The sequence below is a fragment of the Urocampus carinirostris genome, chromosome 6 (genome assembly GCF_059441175.1).
Source record: "Urocampus carinirostris isolate Australia breed hairy pipefish chromosome 6, RoL_Ucar_1.0, whole genome shotgun sequence".
Lineage (NCBI taxonomy): Eukaryota > Metazoa > Chordata > Actinopteri > Syngnathiformes > Syngnathidae > Urocampus > Urocampus carinirostris.
The window spans coordinates 28,479,841-28,501,331 of NC_142354.1; the positions used below are offsets into that span (position 1 = coordinate 28,479,841).

Here is a 21,491-nt window from a genome sequence, read left to right on the forward strand (position 1 = left end):
ACTATATGTTTTTTGTGTCCTCTGACCAAGCTTGTACCTTAATTTTGGCGTAACGTTTGTTACAATATTAAGGACCCCCCAAAAAACGGACAGTGAGGTGAAAAGGAATGATGTTGGTATATTGAATACACACCTAAAGGCTTATCAACCGTACTGATGCAAAAAAAGTGTGAATTAAACATATCCAAAAAATATTGATATACTGCAAAAAGTACATTTAGAAATTAGTGATAAAATAATAATCAATGATCAACTTTTCACTTTCAGTATTTTTTCCCGTAGTGGTATTATTTGTTATTATTATTTGTTATTTCAAATCCAAATTAGTTTGTTTTTCCAACATTTATCAATGACAATAAAATCAATTCTAATTCTAATGCTTATCATTCGAATCAATACTGTTTTTAACCAATAGGAGCTGCTAATCAATACACTGTCCCTTTAAACTCCTAAACTTGATAAATAAGAGTTACACTTCTCCGCCCCCTGTTCAGGTCTATTAGGGGTTACTTTAGAGGAGGGTCCAACAAGAATTTGAATCTGATTTAGGAAGAGCAGTGTGGTTTTCATCTGAGCCATGAAACATTGGACCAGCTCTGCAGGGTCCTCGACAGTTCACTAAAGTTTTCTTATCCTGTATTTGTGTTTTCTGGACTACGGCATTCAACTGTGTTCCTTGGTCCACATTGTCGGCAGTAAGTTGAATTTGTTTTTAGTGTGCGTTGGACTCCGCCAAGGCTGCACTTTGTCACCAATTCTGTTCATAACATGTGGACTGAATTTTACAAGTGCAGCCGCGGTGTGTAAGGGGTCCACTTTGGGGACTTCAGTATTGCATCTCTGCTCTTTGAAGATTATGTGGCGCTATTGGCTTCCTCAAGTGGTAATATTTAGCTTTCGCTCGATCGGTTTACAGCACCTCAAAGTCCGAGACCATGGTTCCCTTTCCAGGTCTGAGATGAGAGGCCACAAGTGGAGGAGTTCAAGTATCTTGGGCTCTTGTTCATGAGCGAAAGTAGGATGAAACCTGTGATTAACAGACTGATCAGTCGCTCTGAAGAAGGAGATAAGCCAAAAGGCAAAGCTCTCCATATACAAGTCGATCTACATTCCTACCCTCACCTGTGGTCACAAACTGTGGGTCTTGATTGACAGAAAAAGATCCCGGATACAAGGGGCTGAAATGAGTTTCTTCCACAGGGTGGCTAGCCTCTCTCTCAGTGGGTGAGAAGCTTGGTCATCCAAGAGACACTGTGTAGAACTGCTGCTCCTCCACATTGAGAGAAGCCAGCCTTGGTGGTACAGGCATCTGGTAAGGATGCCTCTTGGTTGCCTCCCTCAGGAGGTGTTGCGGGTATTTCTCATTGGCAGGAGGCCCTGTGGAGGACCCAGAACACGCTGTAGAGACTACATCTCTAGGCTGGCCTGGGAACACCTTAGATGTGCTGGATAAAGGGGCTGAGGATGGGGAGGTCTGGGCTTTCCTGCTGAGGCTGCTGCCCCCATGACCCAAACCTGAATAAGTGGAAGATGATGGATGGATGGATTAAAAAAAATGGAAATTAAAATTATCTTTTAGCCCAAAATACTATGCACTTTTTGAAATAGAGAAATATTTTCTATTTCACGTTTTGCTGTTTTAGAAAATAGATGGCTAAGCTTTTACGGTGTTATGACATTTACCCTCCCAGGATGCTCATTTAAACCCTTCCCTCTCCGCTTGCTTCTAAATCTTCCCTCTTTTAATTTAATGTCAAACCCATTCTAGATATGCTAATTACTCTCATCCTTTTGCATCTCCTCTTTTGTATGTGCGCGGCCAGGCAGGGAGAGAAGGCGCTGCTCATAAATTGCTTTGGAAAGGACAGAGGAGAGAAAGGGAAGGTGAGAGAGCACTGGGGCAGATGCACTAGAAAAAAGGCGAGACTCCCCCCTCTCCTCTCTTGAAAAAAATCGGACATGAGCAAGACGCCTCGCAATTCGCATCTCATTAGAGCCAGTAAGTCCAGTTGTGCTGCATGACTACAGGAGACTAACCAAAAAGGGGGTGCAGGAAAAAAGGAGGAGGGGGCATCGGTTCTCTCCCATACAGACACATTTTATTGACTTGCTAATTGGATGAAACGCTCGGAGGAAAGGATGCTGTGACCGGGAGGAGCTGTTCCTACGGAAGACCAATACACAGGCTGCAGGATTTTTTGCGTTTTTTAAAGGGTGGGGGGCTCGCAACAACAGATGGGGCTTTTCCTCAGCATCCGTCCTACTATGGATACCTGCTCGTATGACATTGTCGAATGAAGGCTCCAGCTGCAAGAAGCATTGTGACAAGTGAATGATTTCTCATTTTCCCCTCCCCCTTCCCATTTTGCATTTTTATTCTCCTGGATTGATCAGCTTGCCGTCGTCAGCGGCAATTGATGACCTGTTTGATATCAATTGATCGTCCAAGGAATCTTTCATTTTTGCAGAAGATGACGGTAAGGAAGAGAATTTTATTCGAGGGAAAAGTGTATTTGAATGAAAGGAATATTTCTGGTTGTCTACCTGTCAGATTTGTGCACAAGAGTTGAGGATGCAACGTGCGGGTAAATGAATTGGGGGGTGCAAGTAGTAGGGCTGTGATGTGGATTGGGCAAGGAACAAAAACGGTCTGGAGCAGTGATTCTCAAATAAGGGTACCTGTACACCTGGGGGCATGTGTAGGCACTTGAAGAAAGATGAGATAAAAAATAAAAACAAGAAATTAACCATACATATACTGCTAAAGAACATTGGCCATCATGCTACCAATGTAAATCTATTTCAAATTATTTTAACGTTATTTCTCTCATTTGAGTAAAAGTTTTACTGGCCAAAATTATCTTGCATGTGACAATCGGTTGATTTGAAATATTTTTAGGTTCATTTAAAATTTTTGGGGCGTAGTAATGAAAAGAATTCCCATTTTACTAGAAAAACAAGTAAAAATAATAGCAGATTTTTTTTAAGCTTAAAGCTATTTTTGTTTCTGATTCAAGCAAAGGGCTACCATTTTAACTTCTAGAATAGATCAACGAGCATTAACATGATTGGCCAGTAGTAACAAAGGGTTAAAAACAACAGTGTGCAATAATAGTTAAAATAACAAACTGGTATCCTATGAAATATTTGCAGGTGTCCAATGTAAACAGAATAAACAAATTAATCCCACCCTTTTTATTTACAGAAACAAACAAACAATAGATTAACCACAGCATTATAAGCATTACCGGATGCCAGTAAGATTGAATACACAGCCACGGCAGTAAGTTGCGAAAAAAGTCTGCTTTATAAGTCCCAAATCTTATATTGTCTTGGCCGCCCACCCACACAGTGACGGTATTTTAGTATCGCCAATGTGTGATGCCAATGTGTTTCAAATTGGAAATTGCTTGTTGATGGGAAGGTGCCGAACAAGGACAGCCACAGCAACCTGGCAGATCAGCTCAAGACTAACTTTTCCAATTCTAACTAGTCCAATTAAAAATAGAATAAACTTAGCACCCAGATATAAGGCTTGGAAATATACATTGTCAAATTCTATGCATCTGTCTAACCCAAGGCATTTGTCTCTATCTCAGTTGACCTCCAAGGTTTGCAAGCGTGGCCTGGTCCGGGAAAAAGTGCCACTGTGCTGAGGTGTTCGGTCCCAATGAGCCAAGCAGACAACCCACAGAAACGTACCACCTATCTCATCTCCCTCACTCTGGTGAAGGTTGAGGCTTTGCCAGAGGATGTAGCCACCAAGCAGGTGGAGAAAGAGGGGGGAGGGAGCCCTGTCGTGAGGGAGGAGGTGAGACCTTGCCTGAAAGAGGAGGAAGCAAGCGTCGATCCACAGGATAAAGTTGTAGATCAAAAGGAGCAGGTGCACGTCAAATGTGGGAGTCTAGAGGAGAAGTGGAGGAAAGAGGAGTCGAAAGAGCAGAAAGATCTGATCCCTGTTGCTAAGGGTAAGGACCCACTTGTTGTCCACCCCCACTTGAGGCAAATGGTGAAAGTATATAGCAGCGGCAGCGGGTTTGAGACCACTATACGCCGGGAGGGACCCCGAAGCGAGGCTTCGCGCCCCAAAACGGAACTCTACCGGGAGCCCCCCAAGCTATTTCTAAAGGGCGAGAATGGGGTCGAGCTCAACAGTCGCTCCCGGTGCAGCTTGCCCTTTTCGGTGCCGCCTCCAGTTGGCCAGCGCCCCGATGTCCTTATGAGGTCCCATGGAGGGGCCAACTCGGCAGGTTGGAGGGAAGCTAACGCCGGATTGTATCACTCGGCAAAAACCTTGGAAAGGAGGGAAAACCGTGTCGGGGAGCAGCCCCCCTTGATGGCGACCGCCACCCTAGGGCCTTATCGGGCCTCTTGGGCTGACAGCGACGGGCGGGGGACGCTCATCCGTCCGGCGGCTCCCCTCAGCGGAGGATATTCGGGAATCATGAACAGGGAGAACTCCCACGAGGACCGATTCAAGGTTTCCTTGGTGACGCCGGTGACCTGCGACGTAAACCGACCTCAGCGCAAAGCTGTCAGTCGCACCCTGGATAACAGCGACCTGCACTTCCCCTCCAAAGACGGGCAATCGGGGACCGTCCAGAGGGCCCCCGCCCGTGACCGCAAGATGCTTAAGTTCATTAGTGGGATTTTCTCCAAAAGTGCAGCTGTGCCCCCGAATGTCAGCGCCGCACCCACGTTGTATCCCGCTGTGGAAAGGGGCTCCAGTGAAGAAGAGGGTAAGTTCTCAATTGATTCATCCCCATAAGAGCGTGACAGAGATCTATGGCGGGCTCTATGTACTCTTAACATATGGGTTGGCCTTCTAATTGGCCCATTATTTCACACAGTGTGGCTGCCTTCTGCAGTCACTGACACAATGATGCTACGGCGAGTTGAACCATTTCCTGAAAGCAAAATGAGCACAAAGTTATCTTGATCTTACCTTCCTGAATTCAACTGAGCAAAGAGTCGGGCTATTTATAGATGTTGCAACCTCTACCTGATTCTTAGCAAATGTAATGGTATAATTATTAGGGACATTGCCTTACAAGACATTAATTTTCACGATTACAATGATACCTCGGTATGGAATTGGTGTTAAACACCGAACTGTTCGAATACCAAAGCCTTTTCCCCGTCTTAAATATTGGCATTTATTTTAATACATACCTACATATTCCAAAATCCGGGCAGCACGGCGGCGCAGTGGTTAGCGCTTGTGCGGCACAGTTCATGTCATGGGAACCTGTTGTGGGTTCAAATCCAGCTCCAGACTTCCTGTGCGGAGTTTGTATGTTCTCCCCGTGCTTGCGTGGGTTTCCTCCGGGCACTCCGGTTTCCTCCCACGTTCCAAAAACATGCATTTCAGGTGAATTGGCCGGTCCAAATTGTCCCTAGGTTTGAATGAGCGAATGAGTTGTCTGTCCCTGTGTGCCCTGCGATTGGCTGGCAACCAGTTCAGGGTGTCCCCTGCCCATTGCCCGGAGATGGCTGGGATGGGCTCCAGCCCCCCCGCGACCCTAATGAGGATAAGCGGTACGGCTGATGAGATGAGATATTCCAAAATCCCAAAAATATGAATAAAACCTGTACCTCAACAACCATAGATACCCAAAATATTAATAACAATGTGTACCTAAACAATTACTTAAATATTTAAATGCGTAAATCAGGTTGTATTTTGTCATATAAAACAATTTAACTTATTTAGTTTAACCAAACATACAGCAAATTAACAACATTGAATAATTAGAAATAAGACATTCTGGAGTGATACCTCGTTGGCCGGGTCACAATAGCACTCTTCAGTGACCCGAACCGAGAAAAAAAATGTGCTCTTCTGCCCCTGCTCACAGCAATAGTCAACGGGGCATAATGGGTCGTAGCCAAAACAGTGCAGTTCATTTTAGGCAGAACACAATGGCACGCTTCAATGGCTCAAACTGAAAAAAAAATCCACTCTTCCAGCACCTGCTCTGGGCAATTGTTGACATGGAATAATGGATCGTGTTCAAAACAGTGCAGTTTGATTTAGGCTGGTCACAATAGCATGCGCTCTGCCAGCCCTGCTCTCAGAAATAGTAAACTAGGAATTATAGATCACAGACGACAGTGGAGTTTATTTTAGCTGACCACAATGGTATGCTAAAACGGCCCAAACCGGGAAAAAACTGGTCGTTGCCTGCCCTTGCTTTCAGAAAAAGTCAGCTGAGGATAATGGATTACAGCCACAACTGTACATTTAACTTTAGTGCCAGTCCGGCCCACCTCCTGACAAAAATGCCATCTGCCGGTTCCCGCTCGCAGGAATTTGCAAACGGGGATAATGGATCACAGCCGCACTAGCGCAGTTAAATTTTGGTGGTCAGAACGGCAAAGAAAGAGGGGCAAGCCTGACAAAAATACACTCTGCCAGCCTCGCTTGCAGCGATAGTGATCAGGGATAATGGATCACGAAATATTTTTCAACCCGCGACGCGTGAAGGCCTAGCACTATGAAGCATGAAGTGGTGAAGGGATTACAGTATTTCAAAAACAAGTTTGGCCACCTCTGTTTATTCCAGATAAGGTGGATAGAATAAAGATCAGTTCTTCAACCTTTTGGAATAAAGAAAAGTCTGAGAGATGGCTTGAAATGTATTCGGTGTCAATAGGACACTCTGATTTATCTCAGGAACATAATAGTGGCATTTGTGTTGACATTTTACACCTGCTCCGGCACGGAAAAACTGTAAAAAAGAGAAACATTTCTGGCAAGAGTTTCCCAACACAGTAGGACCTTTTAAGGTTTTTTTTCTAATTGGTATTCATTGCTAATTGCATCCTGTTGGCAACTGACCCTGATGTGTACCTTGTTGAATTAATAATCGGCTAAATATCTCCGTGGGCCTCGAGTGCGCCTTTTTAGAACAAACAGCTTCACAGCAAATAAATCCATTCCAGCGTGGGCAGACTTTTGGAGACTTGTGCCACATTGGGGTAAAAAAATTGGCCTGGGAGGCAATATCCAGTCTCTCTCGTTTGCATCGAGGACTATGCAAACATCTACATACGATATTTCTTTATATTTGTTTTTAAAAAGATTAGTTTCACCAAATTGGTTTTGAAACGCTCAGAAGTAAAGCAAAATAATTTATTTTGTTTCTGTTTTTAAGCATTTAATTTGCCATTTAGTTTTGCAGTATTTCTGTAGCAATTTTGTAGTATTTCAGTCGTTCTCTAATAGTTGTATTCTTGTAGTATTTCATTATATTTATGTAGTTACATGACAGCAGAATATTTGTAGTATTTATGTAGTATTTCTATAGTATTGTATTTGTAGTATTATTGTAGTAGTCATTTCTGAAATAGTATTTTTGTATTATAGTTTTACTGTACTAGTATTTTGGTAGCATTTCCTGAGTATTTTTTCTTTCTTTTCATAATTAAAGCAAAAAAATATATCTTAGGTCCCTGTTTTGAGCATTTAATTTGACATTTAATCATTTAGTATTTCTGTAGTGTTTTCGTAGTATCTTGCGGTATTATTGTCGTAGTATTTCTGTACTTGTATTTTGTATTAAGATATTACTGCACTAGTATTTTATAGCATTTCTGTAGTACTTATTTTTTCTTTTCAGAATTAAAGCTAAATATTAAACAATACAAGCAAATTGAATTCCAACCCAAGACTCAAAAAGTTTGCCGACCTTTGGATTGCAGGGCCTTGCAAAAGTATTGGCCCCCAAGAGCTTTTCGAGATACATCCATATTTCATATTATAGATTAAAAAAAAACTCAAAACATTTTCTAAGAATCAGACACAATCATAAAAACATTTTACATTGTGCAAACAAAAAACTTGAAAAGTTGACATATCAAAATGATTGAGTAAATATTTTGTACAACTTCCCTTTGCTGCGATAACAGCCGCAAGTCTTTTGGGGTATGTTCCTATAAGTTTTGCACATCTTGAAACCGAAATGTTTGGCGATTTTTCCTTACAAAATAGCTCAAGTTCCTTAAGGTTTGATGGTGATTGTTTGTGCATTTTTCAGATCTTTCCACAAATGATGTATAAGGTTGAGGTCTGGACTTTGACTTGGCCATTTTAACATCCGTATATTGTTAGTTTTAAACCATGCCGTTGTAGACTTTGCTTTATGTTTAGGGTAGTTGTCCTGTTGGAAGGTGAACCTCAGGTCCTTTGTTGACTTCAACAGGTTTTTCCTGCCAGAATTGCTCTCTATTTATTAACTCCAACAATCTTCTCAGTCCCCGATGAAGAAAAATAACCCCAGAGCAAGATGCTGTCACCACCATGTTTGACAGTTGGGGTGGTGTTTTCAGGCTTATGTGCAGTGTTATTCTTACGCCAATTGTACTGCTTTGCATTCAGCCCAAAATGTTCAATTTTCGTGTCATCTGACAAAACACCTTGTTTAATATGCTATTTGTGACTTTTTGCAAACGGCAAACGGGCCTTTTTATGGTATATTTCCAGAAAGAGCTTTCTTCTTGCCACTATTCACTATGGGCAGATTTGTGCAGACCGAATAGTTGTCTTATGCACAGATTATGGCAGCCACTCCAGCAGCTCCCGTGTTATTTTCGATTGTTCTCAGTTATTTTCGATTGTTCTCAGCTTAGGGATGCTGCTGGAAAAGTGAATTTCCCTTCGGGGATGAATAAAGTATCTATCTATCTATCTATCTATCTATCTATCTAGATTGTCCTTCCTCAGCTGTATATGCCTTCAGGTCATTTAATGTGATAATGTGCCTTTTGGTTGCTTCTCTGATTAGTTTTCTTCTTGTTTGAGCTAAACGTTTAGAAGGACGGCCTGGTCTTGGTAGGTTTGCAGTGGTTTTATGCCCTCTCCATTTTGGTATTATTGCTTGCATGGTACTTTAGGAGGAGTGTTAAGAGTTAGAAAAATCTTCTTGTAGCCTATTCCTGCTTTGAACTTTTCCACAACTTTTTTCCGGACCTGCCTGGTGTGTTCTTTGGTCTTCATAAAGTCTGTGCTCCGGTGTCTGCTTTGACAGACCTCTGAGAGCATCACAGAACACGTGCATTTAAACTGACATTTAAAGAACTGTCTATCATTGTTAGTTATTTAGGTCAAAATTAGATCATTCAGAAGTCATCAGGGAACTCATTGAGTAAGTTGGGTGAACTGAAAGAACAGGGGCCAATGTTTTTGCAAAACCTTTTGTTTTTTTTTCGTTGCAAAGATAACATAAAGAGTTGAAATAATTTAATTCCACATCACAATTGTGTCTCAGTTGTTTGTCATCTTAGAAAATGTTTTTCTATTTTTTTTAGCAATAGGTTTAAGGCTGAAATGTGGCAAAATGACAAACACTTCTTAGGTGGTTCAATACTTTTGCTAGGCGCTGTAGAAAATAAAGAACAGCATTCATTCTTTGTTTTTTGTTTTTTTTAATTTAATGAAGCTATAAAGCAAAGGAAGTTGTCTATGACGGCGATTGTGGTATCGGAGCGAGCACTGAATAATTTGTCAGGAGTAAGTGGGACATGAATATTTAAAGCCAGGGAGACACAGAGCCGTGTTCATGCCCGGGACGAGCTACCACTTCCTACTCCGTGCCGCCCCGTCATCATCATTCACACTCACGAAGTCCACAATCAGAAACCGAAGTCTTTTTTTGCTTCACTTTATTTTCTTTTGCCATTTTAGTTTCAGGTAACACAAATCGATTGATGTTCTGAATTGTACGCAGGCCGTTTCTGCTTCTTACATGTCGCCGCCACCGGGAAAGGCCATTCATTGTAGGGAGGCTTCTGGAAAAGAGGAGTTGCCATAGCAACAGCCAGCTGTGAGAATTGTTATTTGGTTGTCGGTGATCGAGGGGATTGCCTAAAGATGGAGAATCGGGGAAGGTTTTTAAAACAGATTTCGAACGGTTCTACAAAAGAGGAGAATCGTCTGTGAACGCGTGTGTCTGTAAACAGACTGAGTCATGCAGACTAAGGGTGGTTTCCATGGTTACGTTAATGTTCGACCCTGAAGCAGGGTTAGGATGGTACATACTGTGGAGTAAAAAAAAACAGATTAAAAGGCTAAGTCTTAGCTATTATTTGTTGGTGACCGCTCCTTCACAACCACGGCTTTACTTCATAATGTTTTTTGTCTGGAACCTTTCAAATGGAATCGGATTGATGATCAAGTAGTTTGAGATAAAAAGGAAATCTGGTTTGTTTTCATTAATTCTATGAAATAGTTTAGAGATGCATTGTTATCATCTGTCTTTCAATCCATTAAAGCAAGGTTTCCTAACATTTGTTTTTAAATAAGAAAATCTCTAGCCAAACAACCTGTTGAAAATGGTAAAAAGAAATAAATAAATAAACAAATTGATAAGTACAGCTCTCTATTTTCTTTTTTTTTATTGTTTCAACTACTAAACTTTAGCCTGAATCCTAATCTAATACATCCGTTTTCAAGTTTTTTTCTTCATTCAAACAATAAACTTCAATGCATAACATCAATGTGACATCCGGAAATGGAAAAAAACATATTATGATATACAGTATGGTGCCCTGTCAAGCGCTTTGAAATAAAGTGTGTTATTTTACTGAAGATTTTTACTGATGATAGCTATGTATTTTTAATAGTTTTTTATAGTTAAAATGTAATTCACCCTCGTCATCCTGAAAGTGGGATTACCACTTGTGAGGTCCCTTCTCAGGGTTTTTCTTTTTCCTCACGCTGAGGTTTTGAGTTGTTCCTTGCCCGCATGTTGGTTTAAGATCAGGTAATTGTGTCATTGTAATCCTGAGCAGTCCTTTGAGAAATTTTCGTGATTAAGGGCTATATAAATAAATTTGAGTTGACTTGACTTAGTTTGATCAGTTTTTAGTGTAGAAGATACTACAAATAAGGAGTGAAACCATCATTTTGATCATGCAAGTAGAACAGGAGAGCGCAATAACCCCAGAAAAGAAATTCCAACTAGTCATAAAATTCATCCCCTGAGCCTTTTCTTTTGGATAAAACTATTCGATTATGAAAGCAGATCCACCCTAAAGAGTGTGGAAATTAAACAACATCAAAATTATTGGCTAACAGTGATATAAAAAGTGCAGAATAGTCAAAATAATGAACTGGCGATCTACTTCGCATGTGTCCAATATTAACAAAATAAACTCATCACTACCTAGTTACCTAACTTACCTACCAACCCATGAAAGATTGCTTTTGAAGTATTGATTAGTGATAATGATCATAAAGTCTGAATTACTATTTATTTGTTAAATCATATTTCACTAAGATGTTTTCCTTCTAGATTTGTTGAAAAGTACACGTGAGAGACTTTAAAGACTAAGAGGGTTTGTTTTTTTAAATTATTGTCCTATTTTGTTTTTATGTCCTAATAAACACAGTAGTATAACAAGAATATCACCTCGAATGTGCCATTTGGAGCGTCTATATGGGAGAATAGCGAGTCAGGGAGATATTGTCCGTTTTATGCTCGCCGAGAGGGAGATACCTGGCTCGCTCTTTGAAAACCTCCGTGATGGACAACGTCTCCAGGACAACACGTCAAATGCGGAAAAAATTTCAAATCAGCGGCATGACATTTAAATGGGATGCTCCGTCGTCGTGTTGTCTCTCTCATGAGAAGAAGCAAAGACCAGGAGTGATTTTCCAACATGCTTCCTGTTTGTTTAGCCACCAAAACCGCCACATTATGTTGACGCCATATTGATTAACTGCGCTCTTGTTTTTGCTCTAGCTCCCTGCACTAGCAGTCAGGAGTGGACCATTACTCAAACGGTACAAGAACTTCACCTGGTAAGTTGATCTAATTTGTTAGTGGCTTTTTATTTAGGCACAGCCCACACACACACACACTAAAAACAATCATAATGAAACAAAGTAAACAAATTATTATCACAAAACCTGCTGTACAATGCAATACAGAAGGTGTACATTTGCCCAAAAGGGGTAGAATTGCAGGGACGACATATTCAAAATTAAAACAAGAAAACGGCACAGTTACCCCACGAAGGAAAATTACATACCTGTCAACCTCCAGGGCTCCTCATTTGCTCCTTTTTTTCTTAAGTTCTTTATACAACATCATAATTCGTAATATAATGCATCAAAGCAAGTGAGCCGCTTGAGAGCCGGCTCTCATTAATGAGTTTAGCCAAAAAAGCCGCTTCTCTAAAAAGAGACGGACTTCCTTTCACTACACAACTACCACGGAATGATGCATGATAGGAAATCCCCAGGCGTCAGACGCATGCGCACAGTAGCATCAAACCGCTCGCTTTGTTTGCAAGGGAAAAAAACGATACCGAGATAGAGGCTACCAAGACAAACTCGTTTGACTTGATTGATTTGCCGTTTCGTGATAGTCGGTGAATACCGGATGGTACCCATAATTGACAAATTTGCGTTTTTCCTTACAGATTTTCTTGTACGTCGTACACGTCTTAAAATGCATAATAAACGTACTTTCTACGGCAAAAATGAACATGTTGACAGGTATGAAATTAGAAAACAAAGACATGACGTTTCAAACTTATTATAGTGGCCTATCACTAGTGACTCCTACAACATAGAGTATTATACCCAAAGAAACTTAATATATCAATTTTCTTTCGTATACTTATGTAAATACTTATAGTATGTTTATATTTTAAAGCCATCATTTTAATAATTCCATAAATCTGGATTGGGAACCTTTTTGACCCAAAAAGCAATGAAAAATAAACAAAATAAAGTCACACCATATATTTAAGACAAAATTCAACAAAAGTGCCAAACACGCGCTCCAGGCCGAAGCTAATTCTTTCGCACATTTTATTTCACTGTGTGATGTTTGATGATTTGATCAAATCTATGAAATTATGATAATAGTGCCAGAACCTGTGTCCCATATAAATATAAATAATACCACCTAAATATCGTTTCCCTCTCGCAGTTACTTAAGAGCGTTGAGGCTCATTTTGATTGTCATGTTCGTCCTAAATACTGGTTTCAAAGCAAGGTGAAAGCAAAGTTATTTTGTAAAGATGTTACAAAATACTGTAAAGTAGTAGACCAAGGTATTTACCTTTAGTGCAGACCGCGCTGGGCGAGAAGGAGTGTTTGCGCCCTGTGTATAGCTGGGCCCATTCCTACCGCTCAACCAATCAAATGTCTCAAGGTGCTTTGTTAGAGTTTCTGCGTATTTAAAGTTTGTTATGTGCCTTTTCATCATAAAGTGTCTCAACAATGAACATTCAGTTTTTTGATGAGCTTCCATATAAATAATTATTTAGCGATTTACAACCGTAACTGCGTCTGTCGGTGTGACACCCTAACTGTAAACTGTAGTTAAAATTGTGTCGTATATATACGGGACTGAACCTGGTTGGGCTGTGTCGTCTTTTGTGTAAATGGTTCCGTGTCTAACATGAGTCATAAATTCCTGACCCCTGTCATGAATGAATACCTTTTCGGGTGACGCAATAGCTTTTCAATGTTGTGCAAAAATATTGGACCTTGAAGTTATGGTTTCCCTTGAGATGAGGAGTGTCTGCTCTGTACATAGATAGATAGATAGATAGATAGATAGATAGATAATTTATTCATCCCCGCAGGGAAATTCACAGAAACAACTGTTGAAAATGTGTTGATAATTAATGCTTACTTGCTTTGTAGACAAATAATAGGTCCTTAAGATTAACTATATCTTTAAACTTTAACATGTTGGATTTTATTAAGTTTGTTTGTTTTTTTAAACCTAGCCTTATGCACAATCCTAATAGCCCTCTTTTGTAATCAAATAACAATTCTATATTGTTCTCACATGTATCTCAACAAATCTCTATACAATATCTTTAGTAAGGCCAAATGAATAAATTGTACATCATATGAAGGGGTTTTGGGTCAAATATATGCCTGCATCTACTCATAACTACAATGTTCTTTGCTAATTTGGATTGTATGGTATTAAGTATATGGGGTGTCCAGTTAATATGCCTAAAGATCACTCCATGAATGGTACGCTTTAACTTTTCCTATCTGAACATAACCTATATTTATTTGTATTTCAAATTTTTCGGGGATTTACCAAATACCTTGACCTTTCTATTGATGCATTTAATGATAGTTAGTTTTTATGAAACCATTATTTTTATTTTCATTTCTGCCTGCATTTCTTGCAGTTTTGTCCCTGAGCCTAATAATGTAGTGTCGTCAGCAAATTCAATATATGTTCATTTTGATAACACATTACATAAGTCATATACATATGCAATACAAAATATAAAGGTTCTAACACAGACCCTTGAGGAACTCCAAAGCTAATGCTCATAAGACTTAAATTGCTGTCACTAATCTGTACGTATTGAGATCTGTTTGAGATGTATAATTTTACCCAGTGATGAGCAATGCCTTGTATTCCATATTGCTGTAGCTTTTGAAGTAGTATTTTGGGATTTATTGTGAACTTTAATATTACAATCAATTTTTGTCAGCTAATTTTATGCACGTTTTTCTTTAATGTCAGGCGGTGTTGGGAGGCCTCTGCAGTGGGAAATCTGCGCTGGTTCACAGACACTTGACAGGAAGTTACCTGTCGCTCGAGAACGCAGACGGTTGGTTTTACCTTTCAGCATTTCTGCATTCCTACATGAAAGACTCGTTCTTATACTCATTAAACATAATTATTGTGCTGTCTACGACATGAGAAAGTGGCATTTCCACCTAAGGACAGTTAGCGCAATAACAGCACAATTTTTTTTCTCTGTAGTCTTTGAAATGCGTTTTAGCCTTTTGTTGCTCTCATGTGCCAAATATATCTCTGAAATTATTTTTTTGTTTGTACATTTGTCCCTAAATAGTTTATTGAAGAGTTAATCTGTAATATTCTTCTAAATATGTCCATATCAAATGTATTATTGGTGTCATCTTACCACTTCCATGTTTTTTTCATCCTCCTAAAAAAAAAACAACGAAACAGTTTTAAACAGTATCTACTTTCTTAATCTGTCAATATGAAATATATCGTTGCTTTCATGTACTATATTTTGTAATAATTCATTCTGTCAAAAAAAAACATTTTTACATGACACAATTTTATTAAAGAGCTAATCAGTAATCATTTCCTAAATTTGTCAATATGAGATCATCTTTCCCATTATACTCATTTTTTCCCTTATACTTTTTGTAGGATTAATCATGTTTTTCCGTCTTCTTAAAATAAATAATTCATCAACCCTTGTTTTATTTTTAAAAAAAAAATTCATTATTAAAGGTAAGCTTTAGGTACTTGGGTTGTGATGTGGCTGCAATTGGTGGAATGGAGTGCGAGGTATTGCACAGAGTGAATCAAGGAAGCAAGATTTTGGGTGCTCTGAGGAGAGTGATGAACAACGAAATTATGAGTATGGATGTTAAGAGGGGACTCTATGAGAGTCTGATTGTGCCGACTGTGTTGTACGGTGCAGAGACTTGGAGCCTGAACGCAGATTTGAGAAGGAAATTAAATGTTTTTGAGATGAAGTGTTTGAGGAGTATGTTAGGAGTGACAAGATTGGATAGATTGAGAAATTAAATTATGAGAGCCAGAACTGGACTAGTAGTTGGACTGAGCAAGCGTGTGGATAAGAGAGTACTCGGTTGGTTTGGACACATGGAGAGGATGGATGAGGAGCGATTGTTGAAGAGTATCTACGGAGTAGAAGTAAATGGAAGGAGACCAAGAGGAAGGCCGCGATTGATGTGGATGAATGGTGTTATGAGTGCACTGCAGGAAAGAGGTCTAAATATAGTGGAAGCTGGAGCTCTTGTTGGTGGTAGGAATGGGTGGAGAGGTGTTGTAAAACGATAGTGGGATGTTTAGACGTGTTCCAACAGATGGGCAGGGCACCTGTATGATGCGGCAGGGGTAAACCAGTGAAAGCTGTCGGGCCCTGCTGTTGAACTGAAGAGTGTGTTGTGTCACCCTGACCCGAGTGCTTAACTTGCTTGAGTGTTTTGGCATTTGGGTTGGCCATGGTCCAAAGATTTTTGTGTGTGTTTATTGCTACTTTTTCCCTTTTTTTTGTATGTGTTTGTCTTGCTGTCGGTCACCCCTTGCGAGGGATATGACCAGGGTAAATAGATAGATAGATAGATTATGAAAGTTACCTTCTTTAAATTATTTTTTTCCGCTAAGTACCTCTCTCTAAATATTAATTAAATAAAATATATGAGTCGAAATACTGTAACAGAGACATCTAAACTGCTTACAAGAACAGGTAAAATATAACCTTAGCTTGATTTGAGGTGAAAATTAGACTTTTTTTTCTAGATAACGATATTGAATAGACTTTAATACAGATTTTTTTGTAGAGGGATGTGAAATAGATTTTAAGATCCCACATACCCCATGAAAATCCTGTATGCTAACCCCCGTTCTAGAGATTAATCAATAATTGCATTTTCCAGGCCGTCAGTACATTAAGGACGTCTCGATTGATGGACAGAGCCATTTATTGGTCATCAGAGAAGAGACGGAGCTCCCGGGAGCCCAGGTGAGCCGGGAACCGACCTGTACTCTGATGTAGACAAGTCCTCTTTTGGATCGTCATCATCTTTTTCCTGGTTTTCAGTTCGCGAGCTGGCTGGACGCTGTCATCCTGGTTTTCAGTTTGGAGAACGAGGCCAGCTTCCAGGAAGTCTACAAGATTTACCATCAGCTAGCTGTCCACCGGCCCGTCATCGAGATACCTTTCGTCGTCGTGGGCACGCAGGGTGAGGCTGCTTTGAAATTTTGTTTTAGTGGAAGGCAGAAAGTTTTGTTTTTTTCATTTTATTAAGATCTAAAGGTCCAGTCCAAGTTACTATGAGTCTCTATGAAGTGTAATGTGCAGATTTTCAATAATTCAGTCACAAGTATTTATTTCTTTTAGTAGTATTGGTATTGGTTCAGTCAGTTAACATTTATTGGTTTATTTATTGATGTATTTTTTTATTTAAGACTTTTTACAGTATTGTTGATTACATTTTGAGACTCAAGAAATTTTAATACGGATGACCGAGTATTAATACAAGATGTTGTACCAATTTCAAGGTGAGGGAATCGTGAAGGTGCCGATATTCTTGACAATTATGATACAGTATGAGGAGCTACATATCAAATATAAAATTCATGAAAAATGTGTTGGCTTCATGCAATTTCCAGAAAAAAATGTTACGGCCCATTTTTGGTTGGGCGAACAACAATATCAGGTATAACGTGCCAACATCAAGAAGGAGCCGATACCAGTAAAAATTACGAAACCGTAAATGGGACCTACGAAATCAAATACAGTACAAAATCTATATAAAAAAAAATAATTTTGTTTCTGCTTTTTCAAGAAAAATTTGTGTCTGGAGATTTCTGGATAGGCGAATAATCAGGTACTGTTACATGCCAAAATCAAGGTAAAGGGAATCGTGAGGTTGCCAATGGCGGTGAAAGTTACAGAACTGTATCGGGAACTATAAATAAAATATAAAAAAAAAAAAATATATATATATATATATATATATATATATATATATATATATATATATAAATCTGTATATTTTATGCAATATCTAGGAAAATGTTATCAGGGCATCTAAGGATGGCCGAACGCCTATATCAGGTATCATCCCGATACCAGCCTTACTCTAAGGTAGTGTTAATCATGAATGGGTTATTCCAGTACCAGCTGTCTCATATTCGATGTTTAAACATTTATTACAAAATTAGATATTTTTTATCTAATGTTATACAAGTTAAGGAAAAACGTTTACGGAATTTTCTGGATAGGTGAACACCAATATCAAGTAGCGCACTGATACCAACCTAACTTTGAGGTGTCATGAAGGTGGCACTTACCAGTATTGGCTGCTTTTGAGTCACTGCTTTATTACTAAGAACTAGAGGTTAAAAATTAAAGAACTAATCAATTGATAATAATTTCAAGCGATCTTGCGGAAAAACATTATGCAATAGCACTCATTTTTGAGGGACGAATAAAAGTATCCCATATCAGATCGATGACTAAGATTTGTTCATCAGTATCAGTATTGGTCTAAAAACAGTCCAATCAAATATACATACAAAGATGTAAACAAATTATATTTTCAACCCTTAATGATTGGTTTAGGCAAAATTTTAAGTATCAAAATTCTTTTATGCAACATAGATGTTAGTTGTATCAATTTTACTAGGCTACAAAAATAATTTTGGTACGCAGTCTTTTGTACCACTTTCTTAAATTGTACGCTGAATCTCAATATGGCAACCATTTTTTGATCGACGCAATCTATTCATCGCTAGAGCCAATCTTTAAAAAAAAAAAAAAATGTGTATACAGTGGGAACTCGCTACTTCGCGCTTCGACGTTCGCGGGTTCAGAGCTTCGCGGGCCTAAAAAATAATAAAAATAAAATAAAATAATTAAAAAAAAAAAAGAAGTATTTATTTATTTGTATTTTTTTTAAGCATTTTTGAAGGGGCGTCGCTACTTCGTGGTTCCATGTTCGCGGGTTCAGAGCTTCGCAGGTCTAAAAAAAAAAAATAATAAAATAAAATAAAATAATTAAAAAACAAAAATGAAATAAAAATTCTATTTTTAAGCATTTTTGAAGGGGCGTCGCTACTTCGTGGTTCCACGTTCGCGGGTTCAGAGCTTCGCAGGTCTAAAAAATAATAATGATAGAATAAAATTATTTTTAAAAGTATTTTTGAAGGGGCGTCGCTACCTCGCAGATTTTCACTTTTCGCGGGTGGTTATGGTCCCAATTAACTAGGTCTAAAAAAAAAATATGATAAAATATATTTTTATATATATATATATATATATATATATATATATATATATATATATATATATTTTTTTTTTTTTTTTTTTTTTAAGGTGCGCCGCTACTTTCCGGATTTTCACCTATCGCGGGTGGTTTTGGTCCCCATTAACCGCGATAACCGAGGTCCCACTGTACATCATCCATCCATCCAACCATTATCTGCACCGCTTATCTTCAGTCATGTCGCGGGGGTGCTGTAGCCAATCCCAGCCGTTTTCGGGCAGTGCCAACCAGTCAGTCACAGGGCACACATAGACAGACAACTCACTCGCTCATTCACACCTAGGGACAATTTGGACCGTCCAATTAACCTGAAATGCATGTTTTTGGAATGTGCGAGGAAACCCACGCAAGCACAGGGGAGAACATGCAACCTCCACACAGGATGGCTGATCGCTGGATTCGATCCCATGACCTCATAACAGTGCTGCGCTGACCACTCAGCCGTGATGCCACTGTATGCATCATCATAGCAACATTTGTCAGACAAATCATGCACATCTAAACAGAAGCATTGGCTCTAACTTAAGACAAACAACGTCAAACATCCCTGCTTTTTAAACAGCTCCGAGTCCCTTTACCTGATTTTCAGTTTTTCCAAAACTGCACACACCCACTCACTCACTCCTCTTGTAAATCTGCTCTGAATACAAACGATCCGACTGTCTGAGTCGTGCCTCGTGGGAGGCGGCACAAATGCGTGTCTGCATACAGTACATTTTCTGCCAAGAGCGGTGAGCAAGCATAAAAGGAAACAGTCAAATCGGTAGCAGACTTTAGTAACCAATTGAAGACTTTCAGTCCGTGAGGTGCCATAAGGGGAGGCAAGTGAGGCAGTGAAAATGAAAAATGAACAATATATCAAATTGTTATCTTTATTCAATTTTAACCTTGTTTCTCATGTAACTTCACAGTATTTGTATTTTCATTTTCAAAATTGCTGCATTTTTAATTATATTATGAATATCATTGATACAGTTAGTATGTAACAAATAACAGTTCTGAGCATCTGCAGATGCAGAGTGAGGCACACAATCCCATTTCCCCTTGGCAGAGGGCAATAGTGAGAACAATGATTCTGATTTGGCACACACCTCAGCCCCAAATAACAGAATTTGTGATAGAATTTGCAAACTAACAGCAAGTCAAGCCATCCAGTCATTGTTTTTCTTATTGCATCGACAATTCTTCGTAATGGAGGATACCTTATGTATTGTGACGTGTTGCTGTGCTGAGCATCTGCAGATGCTAACTGAAGCATGCAATTATATTGCCTCACAGCTGAGAGCAATCGTGAGACCAAGGATTCTGATATGGTGCACGACTCAACCCCAAAATTGCTGATAGTATTAGCAAGCTAACAGCAAGTCAAGCCAATCAGACATCTTTTTTTCTTGTTGCATGGACTTTGTTATAATGGAGGATTACTTAACTATTGATGCCTTTGTTCCAAAGGAATAGAATGTAGCGTATTACTGTGCTGAGCGTCTGCAGACGTAGTGAGGCAAGCAATTCTAATGCTTCATGACAGAGGGCAATAGTATAGAGACCAAGGATTCTGATTTGGTGCACACCTAAGCCCAAAACAAAAGACTTTGTGAATTTTTTTGCAAGCTAACAGCGAGTCAAACCATCCAGTAATTTATTGTCGTTGCATGGAATTTTTAATACAATAGAGGATTACCTATCTATTGATGCTTTTATTTTTTTAAAAAAGCACCACATAGACTTCATTTGGAAGTTTTTGTAAGACAATAAAACATTTGTTTCTATGCTACAGTTTCTATATTGCTTTCTTGTTCTGCCAATCAAATGATTAATAGTACGAAGGTAAATTTATGTGTATATCTGATTGTGCCTCTCCAGAAACAAAACCTCAGTGCTTTCAGTGTCAATGACTGCTATTTAAGTCATGAATAAATACTCCGTTTCAGATAAAGGAAGGGAAAACGGTGATATGGAAGATATTGTACCCTTTCTGTATTCAGTGTTCGATGTTCATGTCTTCACCAGATAAAATCAGCAGCAGCAACCCGAGGGTCATTGATGATGCCCGGGCCAGGCAGCTCTGCTCAGATGTTCGCCGTTGCACATACTACGAAACGTGCGCCACCTACGGCCTCAACGTCAACAGGGTCTTCAATGATGGTATCTCAAGGAAACTGAGGAAGCTGTTGGCTGGCAGGGAGAAATAACGATGTTATTATTACTTTTGCTTCAGCTGCTCAGAAGATCATGGCTGCAAAGAAGCAGGCTGCTCTACTGGCTTCCTGTAAATCTCTTCCAAACTCTCCCAGTCACTCTGGTGGTTCCACACCAGTGTCTGGTTTCTTTCCAGGACAGGTGAGGAGATAATTGCTGTTGGTTTCATGAGATAATTAAAGATTCAATAAAAATTTAAATGCTCACTGTTTGAATATGTATGGAATAAATGCAAAAATTAGGGCCTGCTAGCATTTGCGCTGTGTTGTTTAATTTAAAAAAGACATAATGAGCTCAATAAACTTTTTGGGGTTTTTGGACATTTTAAAATGCAAATTTGTCATATAAAAAAACAGACAATGTGTGTTGAATTCCAGCACAAAATTGACTGGTTGCCTAGTTATATACAGTACATGCAACAGTGGAGACCCTTCACTCAGAGATTGTTTTTTTACGTGTTTGT

At 39.2% G+C, this 21,491-nt stretch overlaps 1 protein-coding gene across 1 annotated transcript in view; it reads left to right on the forward strand.

The window, feature by feature from the left end:
• The first annotated feature begins 1,925 nt into the window (after positions 1 to 1,925).
• Positions 1,926 to 21,491, forward strand: part of LOC148364506 (arf-GAP with GTPase, ANK repeat and PH domain-containing protein 1-like) — a 57,064-nt gene continuing 37,498 nt past the window's right edge. The window contains exons 1-8 of the mRNA XM_088338611.1: positions 1,926 to 2,477; positions 3,600 to 4,739; positions 11,745 to 11,803; positions 14,514 to 14,601; positions 16,436 to 16,521; positions 16,600 to 16,741; positions 20,840 to 20,974; positions 21,048 to 21,169. Coding sequence (XP_088194737.1) covers positions 3,671 to 4,739; positions 11,745 to 11,803; positions 14,514 to 14,601; positions 16,436 to 16,521; positions 16,600 to 16,741; positions 20,840 to 20,974; positions 21,048 to 21,169 — 1,701 coding nt within the window. The 5' untranslated portion in view covers positions 1,926 to 2,477; positions 3,600 to 3,670. The remainder of the gene's footprint in view (positions 2,478 to 3,599; positions 4,740 to 11,744; positions 11,804 to 14,513; positions 14,602 to 16,435; positions 16,522 to 16,599; positions 16,742 to 20,839; positions 20,975 to 21,047; positions 21,170 to 21,491) is intronic.